This window comes from Miniopterus natalensis, chromosome 5 (genome assembly GCF_054644295.1).
Source record: "Miniopterus natalensis isolate mMinNat1 chromosome 5, mMinNat1.hap1, whole genome shotgun sequence".
NCBI lineage: Eukaryota > Metazoa > Chordata > Mammalia > Chiroptera > Miniopteridae > Miniopterus > Miniopterus natalensis.
The window spans coordinates 26243741-26260646 of NC_142085.1; the positions used below are offsets into that span (position 1 = coordinate 26243741).

General features: G+C 38.4%; 1 protein-coding gene across 2 annotated transcripts in view; it reads left to right on the plus strand.

Moving 5' to 3' along the window:
- The first annotated feature begins 772 nt into the window (after window positions 1–772).
- PRIM2 (DNA primase subunit 2) overlaps window positions 773–16906 on the plus strand; it is a 235589-nt gene continuing 219455 nt past the window's right edge. The window contains exons 1-5 of one of the 2 annotated variants that reach the window (XM_016197235.2): window positions 773–838; window positions 1594–1755; window positions 3047–3150; window positions 5844–5923; window positions 7276–7396. In XM_016197235.2, coding sequence (XP_016052721.2) covers window positions 1602–1755; window positions 3047–3150; window positions 5844–5923; window positions 7276–7396 — 459 coding nt within the window. In that variant the 5' untranslated portion in view covers window positions 773–838; window positions 1594–1601. Of the gene's footprint in view, window positions 839–1548; window positions 1756–3046; window positions 3151–5843; window positions 5924–7275; window positions 7397–16906 lie in introns of both variants that reach the window. The other variant, XM_016197234.2, reaches the window with a different exon arrangement.

Here is a 16906-nt window from a genome sequence, read left to right on the forward strand (position 1 = left end):
ATCCATCCATCCATCCATCCATCATCCATCCATCTCTCCCTCCCTCCCAGCTAACTGCAGGGATTTCGCGGGTGCTCCCCACCGCCGGGCGCGGGGGCGCAGCAGGGCCGCGGGCGGCGAGCTGCCGACGGAACGCAGCCTCTCGCGGCGGGGCTCGGCTTGCAACGGGAAAAACAAAACACGCCTTGTACATACACGGGCCCACTAACGATGGTCGTTTAGCTATTGTTTTCTCATCCTTAAAACGGGGTAACACCACTTCCCCGACAGGATCGCTGAAAGATTTAAACAAGAAAAATCCGGGCTTCTGGGGGGCGGGGACACCTTGTAAAGCGTATGATTTTCTAACCACTATACTGTACGTCTGAAACCAGTACAAATCAATTATGAATGTAAACTGTAATTGGAAAATAAAATTTAAAGTTCTTTAAAAAAACTCCCCAAACCAAAGCAAAAACAGAGCTCCTAATAGTGAGAGGAGCTCAGCAAATGCCGCTTCTCCCTCCTTTCTGCCCCGGAGCGCCAGCCTTGCGGGTGAAAGCGCCACATTCCCAACATCCGGGATCTTTGCTAGCGTCCCCAGAGGCACACTCGTCGGCACGTGGAAATGGGTGCCACGAGCATCCCAGCGTCAACCGTGAAAAGCCATCAACTGCCCCCCGACAGCAGGCTCCCGGGTGCGCGCCCACAGCTCGCCCGCGCCGGCGCTGCAGGGGCGGGACGTCCGGGGGCGCGGCTGGTGCCAGTCACTTCCGCTTCCTGTTCAAGTGAAATCTCCCGCCACCCGCTAGAGCCGGCTGTGGGCGTCCGTGTTTCCTCGCGTTTGGTGTGGTTGCGGGTAAGACAAACTCCCGTGGGTTCAGGACGGACGGCAGTCCTGGTGCTGAGGCTTTTGCAAGTCGCGAAGGAAGGGAGAGCGCTTTGCGGGCGGCGGGGGCGGAGGACTGATCCGGGTCGGGTATTGATTATTGGTTGGTTGGGGCAGAGACTCGGGCGCCGGCGAGTGGACTAGAGACGGCTTCGCCGGAGGAGGGCCGGGGGAGGGTCGGGGCGGGAATTTATATAAGGAACTTGTGGATGCTCCCGAAAGACCGGATTGAAAAGACAACCGCTCCGTTCCCCGGCGTCCTTAAGGTAGGAAGTGAGGGACTGGACCCGGCTCAGGGAGTTTCTCCTGAGATAGAATCTCCCGCGCTTTCCCCGAGGTCAGGGCTGCTGCCCGTGTGCGACCTCACCTGAACTCTGGGGACTGCGGGGACCTAAGGACAGCGCCGCGACTTCCCGCGCGCAGGCAGCGTCCCCGGACTCTCGCGGTGCTGCGAGTGAGGGTCGCCACCTGCGTCTCTCCGGGCGGCCCCGCCCCTCCCACCAATGACTAAATTGTCTCAGGTGTATTGCAGGAAGGGTGGGAAACGCAGAAAGACGTCGCCCAGGGATAACCACTGTTAACATTTGCTGTATGCCCTTGAACTTCAATTTTTTATTTTTCCTGTGTGTGTGTAGAGTTGTTATTTTGTTTATGTTTTTGTTTTGTTGTTTTCCTTTCAGCCCCACTTTCCGGCATTTCAACCTTCTGATGTCCTTCCTTCTAAGGTGACAAGATGGAGTTTCCTCGAGGAAAGAGGACAAAGGCGAAGTTGGGAGGCGACCAGAGGAGCGCTTGCTACCCTCACAGCCTTCAGTTTTACTTGCAGCCGCCTACTGAGAACGTGTCTTTGATAGAGTTTGAAAACTTGGCTATCGATAGAGTTAAATGTGAGTGATATTTGAATTAGAATTTATATATTTTTGAGAAACCTCACTTATACTTTGTGAGAATGAATATGGTAATTTATTTCCTTTATTAAGCAATTCATTCGACAAGTATTTATTGAGGGTTTGCTATTCATTTATTTACTGTACGGTTCACATTTATTTAGTCTGCTGTTTTCTAGCTGGTGGGGATTTTGAGATGAATAATGCAGTTCTTATCTTTGATGGAGTTGTATTCTAGTACACGGAGACAGACATCTAGAATAATCATCGTAATTTAGTAGTTTAAGGGCTCTAGTAGTGCTGGTGGCTGAAGCTAGTGGAGATGGGGATAGCCAGAAGAGGGGGAGATTATTAGTTTTCTTTGGTATACCATAATAAGGAGGTACCTAAGGGATATGGATTTATGTTCAGGATCCATTTGAGAAGTTTTTAATTCTTGGACTAAAAAAATGCCTCTTTTTGGCCCTGGCCGGTGTGGCTCAGTTGGTTGGGTGTCATCCTGTGCACTGAAAGGTTGCCGATTCAATTCCTGGTTAGGGCACATGCCCCAGTTGCTGGCTCAATTCCGGGCAGGGGGGTGCAGAAGGCAGCTGATGGGTGTTCTGCTCTCACATTGATGTTTCTCTTTCTCCCTCTCCCTTCCTCTCTCTAAAAAAAATCAAAAAAAAAAAATCAATACAAAGATTAAAAAAAATGCCTCTTTTCATATTGGTGGAAGAGTTTATCTGAAGAAGGATTGACAGGGTCTGTAGGAACTTTTAAACAGGACGTAGCATCTATTCACAATAGTTCATTTGGATGATTGGAGGGTCCTCCTTCTTCATTGTGACTTCTCCTCTCCGTTAGAAAGGAAGGACTATCTTTCTGATGTGTCTATGCTGAGCAGATGAAGCAGACTGCCTAACAGGCAGCTCCACGTGAGGGATGCAGACAAGGGGTGCTTAATCTTTTGTCCATAAAGACACCCTTTTCCATTCCTCAATCACAGTGGCTCAGAATGGCAGTGATTATCACCACTCCTCCCTTCCCCCTGGTTGAGAATCCGTGGTATTAAATTATGCTATGGGACACTGATATTTTCTGCACATGAATGGAGGTTATCCTCATAAGCATAAGTAATTTATATAATATACTTGTAGAAAATAACTGTTACAGCTTGTCATCTTTTATAAACAAGTAATTATGAAATTGCTATTCATAGATTTTAGGTCTTAAATTTAGTTTTTAAAAATTATCTTGCATTTCTGTTTTTCTTTTATTGAATTTTTTAATTTTAATTTTAATTTTTTAGTGCTAAAAGCAGTTGAAAATCTTGGTGTGAGCTATGTGAAAGGAACTGAGCAATACCAGAGTAAGCTTGAGGCTGAGATCCGAAAGCTCAAGTTTTCTTACAGAGTAAGTAAAAGAGGAAAAAAAATGTTCCTTTAGTTTATATATATTCATGTGCTGAGAATCAGTTGTGGGAAGGGTCTTGTATTCGGCACAGGGTTTTCAAAAAGAAGAATATAGCGTAGACTCTGCCTGAAGGTACTTACAGTCTCCTAGGGGTGAGTGACATGTAGTCAGGTGATTGTAATACAGCAGGGTTTCTCAATGTCAGGGTTGTTTACATTTTGGGAATGCTAAATCCTTGTTGCAGGGACTGTCCTGTGCATTGTAGGATGCTCAGTTGCATTCCTGGCTTCTACCCACTAGATGTTTCCAGACACTGTCATATATATTCTATGCAGGATGGTGAATGCTGTTATTGGATGTGTGCTCCAGGAACTCCAATAGCACAAATATAACTCCCCAGTTCAGATTGGGGTGGTTTGAGAAGGCTTCCCAGAAGAGGTAGTGCTGGAATTGCATCTTAATGGATGTGATTAGGTTTTTATTTCGGCAAGATGACTGCCAACAGCAGATTGATAGGCAAATGTCTGGTAGGAGAAAACCAGTTAGGAGCCTGGAAATGATGAGAGTGAATTGAATGGAGAGAAGAAGACTGATAGAAGAGATACTAAGAAGGTAGAGTCAAAAGATCTTAGTGACTATTTGCAGGGAGAAGAGAGAGAGAGAAGAGTTAAGAATGACACCTAGGTTTCTAGTTAGGACAACAAGGTGGGCGGTGGTGATATTTTGTGATGTGATACACAGGAGGAGAAGCAAGACTTAGAAGGAAGATGTTGAGTTTAATTCTAGACCTGATTTGAGGTGCCGATGGACACCTGGGTATACATACCGGTCTGGACTTAGGAGGCATCTGGAGTAGCAGTATAGATTTAAGAGGAAGGTTGGAGTCATCAAGACTAGGTGAGAGTACTGTAGGAAAATATTTGAGTGTGAAGAGAAGATGTTGGAGGACAGGATATGAGGAATATTTAAGGTGAAGTAGAATTGGAGGAGCTTTGGAAGGAGCTGCCTGGGAGGTCGGAGATCAGTCAGGATGACAGTTGTCACAGCAGGCAAGGAAGGCTGGAGCTTCAGTAATAATGATCATGATATTAACAGTGATACTATAGGAATGACAGCAGCAAACATTTTTATTATGCTTACTGTGCACTAGAGTTTGTCCCAAGTGTATCACATATATTCACCCATGTAATCTGGACAGCAGTCTTATGCGTTAGATACTGTTATTAACCCTGTTTTATAGGTGAGGATACTGAGTTATGGATAGGGTAAATAACTTGCCCAAGCTCGGGAGATAGCAAATGGTGCAGCCAAGATTCAAATCAAGATTCAAACAGTTTGCGAAGCTTTGACTGGATCACATAAGATGAGTTATACAGAATCCATTGATTTATCGACTGGTGGACTCTCTGTAGATGGAGGTAGAAGCCTGAACGATGATAGTGGTTGGAGGGGGGAGGCTGAGAGATGGAGGTGGAATGTGCATTCTTTTAAGATGTTGAGCTGAAAAGACGGGAGAAACTGAGCTGAGTATGGAGGAAGTTGTAGGGAAAAGTGAAGACACACTTCTGTATATATACACACACATATATGGCAGGAGATAAACATTTATAAGCTGAGCAGAGAGATCTAGAGGAGAAGGAAGAGGACGGGAGCCTGAAGATGCTCTGAGAGAGCATTTTGTACATCGTCATTAGGAGGCAGAGCAGATGGGGTGCAGGGTTTAGGTGTAGGGATTAGCTTTTTGAAGGGATGGAGAGATGCTTTGTCCACGGAGAGGGAAGGGAAGGCAACACAGTGTGTGGACACAGAGGCTTGGAGCTGAGGAAGGCAGCCTGGTGGCCTTTATTTTCTCTAAAATAGGTGAAATCAGCTGAGAGAGAAGGGGAAGGTGATGTGGTATGGAGTTTGGGCCAACTAGTGTAGACTGAGACAGCTTTTCTAAGAAACGAGAATGGGAATGGTTATGTGTCAGATCCTAGCTCTGCTGCTTAAAGGTTTTGTGAGCCTGGACAAGTTACATAACTTCCCTGTGCCTCTCTTTCCTCATCTTTGAAATAGAGATACATAGCAGATTCTACCTCATAGGGTTTTTTAAAGGACTAAATGGGTTAATAGATTTAAAATGCTTAAAATAGTGCCTGGTACCTTGTAAGTGTGCAAGACATGTTTACTTTCACTATTTTGGACTTGAATAACGTTTCCTTAGTGTGGGTAAAGGTCCAGCTGAGGTGAGAGGCTGTGAACTTTTAATATTCCAGGTTCCCAGAGTTTAATATTTATTCTTCAGAGGTTTCAGCATCTTGGCATAGGACTGCAGAGTATAGCTGCAGGTTAATTTAGAATCGAGGTTTCGCCAGAAGGTTGAAAAGCAAGAAGTTTAGGGTTGAAGTAAGAAGTTGTTGAAGTGGTGAGTAGCCTGGGAATGTACTGGACGAAAAAGGAAAGTTAAGGGAGAGGAGTCAATAGGAAGAAAGTAGTGGGCTTCGAACCCAGGAGGTTTTGCTGGGATGAATTCAGTTCTTCATTTCACCTGAGTGCTAACTTACATAAAATGAAAATTATCCTGGAAAGCATATTATGAAATTTGTGGTTTTGAAACTTTTGCTTTACATTGGCTTATGCTGACTCGGTATTTCTTTATACCTCTTACTATTCTAATGCATTGATTTTATTCATGTACCATTATTTTTAAGGAAAACTTAGAAGATGAATATGAACCACGAAGAAAAGATCACATTTCTCACTTTATTTTGCGCCTTGCTTATTGCCAATCGTGAGTACACATTTATACTTTCACTGTCAAATCTGATGTCTTGGGTTATAAACTGGGACATGGAAAGTTAGCATGTATTGTACTGAACATGGTAAAGCTCAGATCCGCATCAGAAACTGGTGGTTCATGAGTTAAACACTATTGCAGTGAATTGTTGGAAACAAGCTGTTTACTATAAAATATCCCCAAAAAATCCTATTGCAGAATTTTGCCTTTTGAAACCCTTTTTACTTTTATGGGAGAGACTCTTCATTTGGGATTTAAAATTGGAGGGGATTTCATTAGGAAGAGACTTTTGATACTCTTTTCCCCCCCAGAAAAAAAGTGGTAATATTTATAAGAAATAATGAATCAAATACACACTTGAATTCGATACATGTTTTTAGAAGTTGAAATATATGGGCTAGTCCCCATTAGATTAAATTTTCCTTTGGTAGTTGGTTTCTTATAAGTCAATAGTGCCACCCAGAGGGAAAGGAGTTAGTTGTCTTTTATTTTAAACTTTTTTTCTTGTATTAATTTTGGCAAAATAACATACATATAAGTTTCTTTTCCTTTTCTTTTTACTAATAGGCTTACCAAATGAGAATGTTGGGTTGTTTACTATCCCAAGATAATAACAGATATTATTGACCAGCTTTGGTCCTAGACATTTTCTTTTGTGAAAAAGCATATGTAGTTTATGAAACTTATGCAGTAAATGAATTGCTGACAATGTGAAAGCTACTTTGGTAAAAAACTAAATCATATTGTACATTCAGTAGCATCATTATTGTATAACAACAATTATGCTGACTATCGGTCTGGTAAGTTAATATACAGTATTTGTGTGTTGGCTTTTAAAAAATTGAGGTATACTGTGCATGTTAAGTTTTGTGTAATTATAAACAATAAAGCTATAAGCAGAGGTTACATTGTGAAATTCATCTGATCATAATCTATTCAGATGCAAAGTTACCTTTATACAAGTTGGGTTTATTTGTCATTGATGAAACCATCTTACACAGAAGTAATACAATATATTCTGATGTACTTGACTATTTTGCAGTTATATTAAATGCAATGAACTATTTTATATTATTCAATAATAATCCAGCTAGGCTTGAAGTATTCTGTGTTTAATTCTTATGTTCATTACACTTCTCCCTGCATTCAGCCCATGGAAGATTGTGGTGTGTGATATTCATGCTCTCTTTATCACAACAGAGCACTTTTAACTTCTCTCTATTGGCATCATGGTCATGTTTGAATATTGTTTCTTAGAAGCTTCTTGGATTTAATAATTGGTAGACTTTTAAAAATAATCACCAGATTTATCATTTATACTTGTAATTTTCCTGTCGCCATTTCAGTGAAGATCTTAGACGCTGGTTCATTCAACAAGAAATGGATCTCCTTCGATTTCGATTCAGTATTTTACCCAAGGACAAAGTCCAAGATTTCTTAAGGGACAGTCATTTGCATTTTGAGGCTGTAAGTATATTTTTGTAGTAATTTCCAATTGTTTTCACTCTTCATTCCTCCTTAAGTGCTAGGATTGATGTGTGGAGTTCTCTTTTCGTTTTCTCCCTAAGTACCTGCCTGAGAGAATAGCTATTGGCTTTGCATGACGATGAACCTTTTCCTTTCTGTGACTAAAAGGAAGTGTGCTCCTTAGGACTAAAGCCTCATATTTAGTTGCTTTATTAAATATGTGATTAATGAAAGCACAAAAAGGTTTAATTTATAAAAGTTCCTCTTTAACCAGAATCTTCTAGGCCAAACATTTAAAGCTAATAACGTATTAAAGAAAACAGAGAAGTGGTAGTACTTATTTCCAATAATGGAGTTTAGAGGGGTTACTACTTTATTTTAAAAGTCAGTTGTCAGTAAAATCTTTGAATAGTTTTAAATAATTTTGCAGACAAATCTGAATGATTTACATATAGTAATTATATAAAAAAGAAGTGTTTGGGACATATTTAACAGGGATAGTATTGTGGGTGGAAATAGAATACATGTCCTTTAGGTGGCTCTGTGCTGGACGGTGGGAAGGTAGAATCTGCTTTGGGAGACTTAGAGCAGTCAGATGGTAGTAGGACTGGTTGAGACTCTACTTGGGTGTTAGAATGGGTGACTTGAGGCCAAAATAAAATAAAAAAGTAGAAGTTAGAGTAGATGAAAGATAATGGTCTTGAGAAGTGGAGAATGTAAGAATCAGTGTTGGTTATTGAGTTGGAAAAAAGAGATTGCATCAAGGGAAGGAAACATTTGGTAGACATTTAGTGTCTGTTATGTGCTCGGGAGGCACTTTCTAGAGTTTCTCTCACTTCTCATAAGAGCCCCAGTAGATTTGTAAATGACATCTACCCAGGCATAGGAAAGTGTCAAGTCCAGGACCATCTCACCCAAATCCCATGCATTTTCCACTGTGCTTTTAACTTTGACCCTTAGGGAAGTTGGTTATTGCTAATATCAATTACAGTTAATTTATCCTTTCCTATTAAAAATAATTTATTTTTTTCTGTTATTGATATTATTGATTTTATTATGCCACAGAGAAAGGGTCCTTGAGATTCACTTTTTATTCTAGACCAGCGATTTTAACCTGTGTGCTGCAAGAATTTTAAAACATGCAAAAGAGGGGCACTGGTCTCTTTTTCTTTAGATTGTTAAATTAAAAAATGACAACAGCCAGCACAGAAGTAGCCATCTGATGTGAATGAATCAAAATCATACCTTTTTCTTTTTTTGTGTGTGTCAGATTAGCAAAAAATATATTTTTTTGGTGTGCTGCAGAATTTTAATAATTGGTTTATGTGTGCTATGAGTTGAATGAAAAAGGTTGAAAATCACCATTCTAGAGTGTCTTAACATATTGTCAAGTATAATTTTTTAAGCAAAAACTGTTTCTTTTAAAAAGAAAACTTTTAAAACTGATGTGACGTATACAGAAAAAAGTAGTACCCATTAGTAGTCACTCTCTAGTTTACCTGCCTTCATCCCTTGGCAGCCGCTAATCTACTTTCTGTCTTTGTAAATTTGCCTACATTTCATATAAATGGAATCATACATTTTGTGGTCTTTTGTGACTGGTTTCTCTCACTTAGCACAATATTTTCAAGTTTCATCTCCGTTGTAGCATGCATCCTTTTGTTCATTCCTTTCATTCCTTTTTATTGTCAAATTATTTATTTAGCAGTTGATGGACATTTGGGTTGTTTACACATTTTGACTGTTATGCATAATGCTGCAGTGAGTATTTGTGTACAAGTTTCTGTGTGGATATCTTTTCATTTCTTTTAGGTATATACCTGGGGATGGAATTGCTAGGTCATGGGGGTAATTCTGTGTTTAAACTTTTGAGGAACTACCAAACCGTTTTCCAAAGTGACTGCACCATTATATATCTTACCAGTGTATGAGGGTTTCAGTTTCTTCACATTCTCACCAACATTAGTTTTCTGTTTTTTGGATATAGCCATCTTAGTGGGTGTAAAGTGATGTGTCATTGTGGTTTTGATTTGCCTTTTCTTAATGATGTTGAGCATCTTTTCATGTGCTTATTGGCTACTTGTAAATCTTCTTTAGAGAAATGTCTATTCAAATCCTTTTTCCATTTTAAAATTGAGTTGTCTTGTGTGTGTGTGTTAATTCTTTACATGTGCTGGATACAACTTCATTGTAAGATACATGATTTACAAAAATTTTCTCCCATTCTGAGAGCTGTCATTTCATTTCTTTTGATGGTGTCATTTGCAACACAAAAGTTTTTAATTTGGATGAAGTCTAATTTATGTCCCTTTTTCTTTTGTCACTTGTACTTTTGGTGTTGGCATCGAAGAAGACGTTACCTAATGGAAGGTCATGAAGATTTACTCACGGTTTTCTCTTAAGTGTTATAGTTTTAGTTCTTACATTTAGGTCTGTGGTCCATTTTGAGTTAATTTCTGTATATGGTGTGAGGTAGTGTTCACCTTCACTCTTTTACAGACATTTGGATATCTAGGTGACCCAGCAGCATCTATTGAAGAGGCTATTCTTTCCTCATTGTATTGTCACTTTTGTAAAAAGACAGCCATAGATTGGTTATTTCTGGGCTCTTAACTTTTATTCCTTTGAGCTGCATGTCTATCCTTATGCCAGTTCTATGTGGTCTTGAATGTTGATTATTGTAGCTTTGTAGTAAGGTTTGACATGGAAAAGTGTGAGTCCTCTAACTGTTCTCCTTTTTTGAAGATTATTCTGGCTGTTCTGGGTACCTTGCTTTTCTTCTGAATTTTAGGATAAACTTCTCAGTTTCTACAAGTAAGCCAGCTAGGATTCAGACTGGGTTTGCTTAGACTATGTAGATCAATGTGGTGACTGTCTCCATCTTAATATTAAGTCTCCTGATCCATGAGCATGGGATATTTTTCTATTTCTTAAGGTTTTAAAGTTTTCTTTAACAAAATCATGTAATTCTTATGTTAAATTTATACCTAAGTATTTTATTCTTTAATGTCATTGTAAGTAGAATTATTTTTATTTCATTTTTGGAATATTTATTGCAAGTATATAGAAATCCATTTGATTTTTGTGTATTGATCTTGTGTCCTGCAACCTTATGGAAGTCATTTGTTATTTCTAATAATTTTTAGTGGATTTCTTAGGAGATTATGTCTCTTACAAATAAAGATAATCTTACTCCTTTCCAATTTGGATGCTTTTTATCTCTTCATTTTTGCCTCGTTTCCCTAGCTAGACTCTCCAGTACATTTTTTTGTTTTAAAATCTATTTTGGTAATAGGATATATACTTTACGTTTGTTTACTTTAAGTTTGTTTTAAGTTTATACTTTAAGTTTGTTTGCCTGATGTGTCTTTTTCCATCCTTTTACTTTCAACCTATTTGTGTCTGGATCTAAAGTGTGTCTCTAGTAGATAGCATATACTTGGATCATGTTTTTGTAAATCCAATCTGCTAGTCTCTCTGCCTTTTAATTAGAGTGTTTTGTTTATTTATATTTAATGTAATTACTGATGAGATAGGATTTACGTGTGTTCTGTAGCCATTTGTTTTCTATATACCTTAATGATTCTTTTGTTCTTCTGTTTCTCCATTATTGACTTCTTTTTTATTAAGTAGGTATTTTCTAGTGTACCATTTTAATTCCCTTATCATTTGTTTATTTTCTGAGTTATTTTCTTAGTGTTTTCCCTGGAAATTGTAATTCACATTTTTATCTTAAAACACTTTAGTTTGGATTAACAGTGTTAACTTTAAGAATGTACAAAAACTTGCTCTTATACTGATCTGTTCCCTTCTCCTGCCATTGTGCTATCATTGTCAAATTATATCTTTATACATTAACACTGGTAAATTTTTTGAGTTCTGGGTTGTGTGCAAATGTTTTTATATACTGTCACACTTGAGTGAAGTCTGCTTTGGTTTATAATTCAAATAGGCGACAATTTCTCATTGGTTTTGAAGGTATTGCTATATTACCTTTTAGCTTCCTGAGTTGCTCTTCGATTCATTTTGATTTGTGATTATTTGCATCTCACTTTGTATACTTTGGCCCTCCCATCTCCTCTCCTGCTATTGTCAGATTTTATTATGATATCTGAATCTTTTTTCATTTACTGGGATGGTAATTTAGTGGGCCCTTTTAATCTGAAGACTTGGGTTCTAATATTTAGGAAATTTCTTTTTGTTATTGTTTTGATAATTTCCTTCTTTCTGTTTTCTATGTTCTCTTTATAATTTCTTGTTAGTTAGAATTTGGACCTCCTGGAAAGTCTTCTTGTTTTCTTTTTTGTCCTGACATTCATTCTTTATCTTTTTATCTTATTTTATGGGAAACTTTTTTTTAACTGAAGTTTTTCAACTACAAATTTTCTATTTAATTTTTTTCCTGTTCTCCTGTTTTTAATGTCTAACAGCTCTTTCTGGTTCTCCTGTGTGTGGTTTTTTTTTTAAATAGCCTTCTGTTTTTATCTCATGAATATAATATCTTCTATTTTTCTTGAAGATTATTAATTGTATTTTTCTGCTCCTTTCATTGTCTACCTCTCATTTTTTTATTTAGTTCATCTGTTTTAGACAGTCTTTCATGTTGAATGTTTTCCTTGAGTGTATAATGATCCTTTACTATTTGTTTCTGTTTAAGATTGAGATACTGAAAAGTAGATTGGAAGACTGGACTTTATGTACACATGCAAGTGTATGAGACATTCATTTACTAGTAAATATCTGAATTGACATCATCACTACTCTTGGGCTTTGGGGCCATTATTAAGTAAAATAAGGGTTACTTGAACACAAGCACTGTGATACTGTGACAGTTGATCTGATAACCGTGATGGCTACTAATTGACTAATGGGTGGGTAGTGTATACCACTGTAGTATGCTGGCAAAGGCATGAGTCATGTCCTGGGTGGAATGGAGCAGGATGGTATGACATTTCATCATACTACTCAGAATGGCACATAATTTAAAACTTATGAAATATTTATTTCTAGAATTTTCCATTTAATATTTTTGGACCACAAGTGACCATGGGTCACTAAAACTGTGGAAAGCAAAAGTGTGGATAAGGGGAGAGTACTGTACTTTTAACTAGTGTGTTGTTCATCACAATTGGTTTTTCACGATACTGTACTTGGGTTGCTAGCCTGTTTGCTATAAATTTTTCTTCCTTTCTTTTTTTCTTTCTGTTGTGTTTCATTCTGCAGGTCATTTAAGGTGCATTAAAATAAACTTATGTTGAAATAAGATAGAAATATGGATAAAATTCAGAGATCGAAGAGAAAATTAATATCCACATTTGTATGTCAGCAGGGTGTGTGGGGGTGTCCTATACAGTTTCTAAAAAGAACAGTAATTTTGGCTTCTTGTTGACTGTTTTGGTTTTTTATTTTAGAGATTCTCGGAGGGATGGGGTGGTTGGGTGGGTAGGACACAAGTTATCCTCCTCAGGGAGAGTTATCAGAACTTTGGGTAGAGGTGTGGAGAGTGTGCAAAATATCATGCCTTTTGTTTTTTCAGTAAACACTGAGAATGTAAAACTTGATCAGGTGTTTGTAGCTGGTGGGGATTCATGGAAGTGAGAGTGAGAAAGCATTGCAGGAGGCCCGACATAAAAATAATTCCTGTGATAGATTTAATCACTTTCCTGGCAGAGACTTTTCCCCCTCTTTGTCTGGTCCTCTCCCATGGTGTCTGGTAATTAAGGAACTTGAATTCAGGTGCTGTTGAAAGAAAAGTATTTTTTTTATTTTGAGACTTATGTGTAAATAGCTTGGATTTCAAATCTGAAATTTCTAGGAAGGATTAGAAATGAATAAATATTGCTGTGTCCTGCCTGTGGGGACCATTCTGGAGCTCTCATTGCTGAGTTGATTGACTTACCCTCGTGTCACTTGAAAGGTGGATGGGTAAGGTTAAACAGATTCTATTAGCGTGTCTTCAGTGGACCAGTTAGGGAAAGGTCAGGCTTTGACAGCTGTCAGCCCCGCTGACAAAAGGGTCTCTGTGTTGTTGCAGTTCAGAGACTTGACAGCAGCTTATAATTTACCTCAATGTTTTCAAACCTTCTCAGGAGAGTCAAAAAATATTTTTTAATGGATTTGAAATACCGGTGGAAGTAACAGCAGGATGTTTTCATTAGAATAGTACAGAATGGCAGGGACTGTGAAGGTGAGCATCATAAAAGATGTGGAGAGGATTCTGTGTGTCACAAATGAAAACTCCACTGCATATTAACAGATATATTCAGGAACTAAGGGTTTTCTAGTGAAGGCAAGTGCAGCTGGTAATATCACCCTGCTCACCGAAAACAAGTACATGGGAAACTCCAAATTACTTATTTTGCTTATTTTAAAATGGTTTTCCTTATCCTGAACCTGACATTTAAAATTTGTTTCTTTTGCATTGTAGTTTGAAATCTTAATTTCTTCTGTCTTAGGAATTATTTCATGTCACTTTTGGCTGATAACTTCTTTTCAGTGAACATGAATTAGTTTGTCCTTTGTAATTGAAAATGTCAGTTATATGAATTTATTAGGAACCTTTGGATGCCTTTCTCCAGTTAACATTGGAACACTGATTTTACATTGACTTAATAGTTTTACATGTGTAGACTTTTAAAATAGTTTTTGGTGTTTACTGGTGTATCATTATTTCTTAGATATTTGCAAGTTGGCCTTAAGGTAGTCATGGTTTTCTAATCATTTTGGCCCTTATTATACAGGGCTGGGTAAAAGTAGGCTTATAGTTGTTCAGATGGAAAATAATACAATAATTAGTAAATATTAATACAAGAATAAACTGTTTCGCATACTCACAACTATAAGCCTATTTTTGTCCCACCTTGTTTTGTTTTCACTGTTAGTTGACCTAGTTTGGGTTGTAGCTCTTCTGGAATGTGCATTCATCATTGTGGTCAACTCCATTTTTATTTCTTAAAATGTGAAAATGCCATTCATCTGATAGACATGACTCTCTTTATACTTACCTAAAGGGAACTGAGGAGGAGAGAATTGATATCATCAGACAAAGGGTCAAGTTTATTTCCAAGGTGTAAGTCGTTTTATGTTCCAAGCATGTGAAGTAATCAAGTTTAGTTTGGATTGCTGAATGGTTCTAAGCATGGTGCTCTCTCAATGTTGAGTACGTGTTTGAATTAATTTCTAGAGAAAATAATAGTCATGTTGGCAGTGGCGAAAACAGCACCAGGTGTTAGACCGGTGGAGTCAGATCAGACCTTGGTTCACCAACCTCCATGCTTTGAGTTCTAGCTAAGAAAGAATTCAGAGCCAAACCTCAAACTATAAGAGGAAGTTTATCTAGAAAGTAACAGGGGTAGAAGAAGTGAGTGGTAGAAAAAATGGGCTCAGGAAACAAATTACAGAGGCAAAATGAGGGCCCTTGGAGCTTAGGAGAAAGAAGGGTAACAGGTAAGGCGCCTTGGGGGAAGAGGAGGGAGACTCTGGAGGGAGAGCTGCTGGGTCCCCTGTCCCTAAGAGCCTTTAAGGGTGGAGATTTTAGGGGAGGTCCAGGGGAGGATCTCAGTAGAATATTCATCAACTTTCTAGGTGTGTTTTTTTAGGGTTGTGGTCTCCACTGAGTGGTCAGCGCCAGGGCAGGGGGTCATTAGTCAATGCAGCTGGTCCTGCGGCCAACCACGGAGTCCCCCTAGTTCGTTCTCTCTCTAAGGGAGTCTAACCTACATGACTAGCAGCATGCCAGGGCAGGAAATGTCAGGGGAGGGTTGGAACCGCATGATCAGAGACATGCTAGAGGAGGGAAGGTTACCCTGGGGTGAGGTCCTTGTTTTGCTCATTGCTAGGCACCTGGGCTTTCGTCCCTGGTGACCTTCTGTACCTGTCCCATTATCCTTACTCTGCTCATGTCTGTCTAACTTCCTACCACAATCAATTCAAAAGATTTGCCTCTATTCTCTTTTATGGACACTAGGTAATCTTTAAAATAGTACAGTAACATGGAATACTTACTCTTTATCAGGGTTAAATATTAGGTGAAATATATATGTTATATATGAAATGAACTTTTTCTGTTGAATTAAATTTACAGGATTATGCTGGTTAACAAATTTCAATTTGTTTTGTATTTTCTATAGGGAAATTTATTATTTAGACAGAGTTCTTTATGTGTTTCTGTTACAATTACATACCTATAACTTCTTTCCAAATTAAATGAAGGCTTTAACATAGAGCTTCCTTTCTATAAGCGGACTCCACGAATACTATAATACTTTTACTCTCTCAGTGTTTTTTTCAAATGAAATAATTATGGATGCCAGCCTTGTATTATTTTATTTGTGCTTGTTGGGTAGCTATAGTAGTATATTTGGAGAATGAGGAAAAGTTTCACTGAATTTTCTAGTTAATTGAGGCCTAACCATATATGCACATAGCTGTAAAAATACACCATGGCAGATGGTCTTTAGTGGCAATATTTTAGAAGTTCACAGAATTTGGATTTTCCTTATCAAGCTACAAAATTAGATTCTGCTCATTATAAGATAGTTTAAACCTAGCTAAATGTGAAACTTCAAACTGAATTACCCTTGAAGGCTAAAATTAACATATGCAAAAATTTTCAAAATAACTTCTAAACTCATCTCTCTTTTTTAAAGTTTTCATACAGCTTTTGAATATAGAATTCCCTGTATTCTCATTGTTGATGACTCCATTCCTATGACTTTGCCCTTGAAAAAAAATGTATGACTGATTTAGCTGAAGTTTCCCACAGATATAGCTATGTCCTAATTGTCTTATAATGTTGTACATGTTATTGTTTAGATCCTAAAATAGTGAGATTAATTTTACTAAATATCATCGTTAGTTTTCTAATATTCTCTGTAAACATTTACATTGTAAACTGTTATGTTTTCTGAAGGTGTTCCAAAAAAAGATACTGAGTTTTTTAATGCATACATTATTTTTTCATTCTGTAATCTTCCTAACCTTTTCCTGTTCCCCCGCAAGCTCTCTGAAAATTTAATGCTTTTTAGCTGATGTCATGTCATGGAGGAGTTCAGAGCCTAGGTCAGACTGCCTTTTCCTAGGACTTTTGAATGAGAATGAGAACGAGGGATACAGGGATATGGAAGGCTAATGGAATTGCAAAGTAAATAATTTTGTGTTCCAGTCATTGAGTGGCTAACTCTGAGTTACAAAGGCAGGAGGAAGTAGTTGGAGTAGCAGCAGTTATCCAGCTAGCTGAGGCCCTGTCAGTATATCCATCCTGCTACTGCCCACCCCTCTCAAGGCCTACAGACAGAGCAGTTAAAATTCTTGTTCTGAACTTCTCTCCATTTCTCTCTACCTGCCACTGATTGATGATCTCTTTGACTCTGATTCCTGGTGCCATACCCGAGCTATTGATACCTGCCAACTGCCTGGCTTTTTATCCTAAAATCTCTGGTTAAAGTGTGCTCTCCCGATTCCAGTGTCTCATGATCCTTTTGGGCAAGAGAATCCTTCTGTCATCTGTAT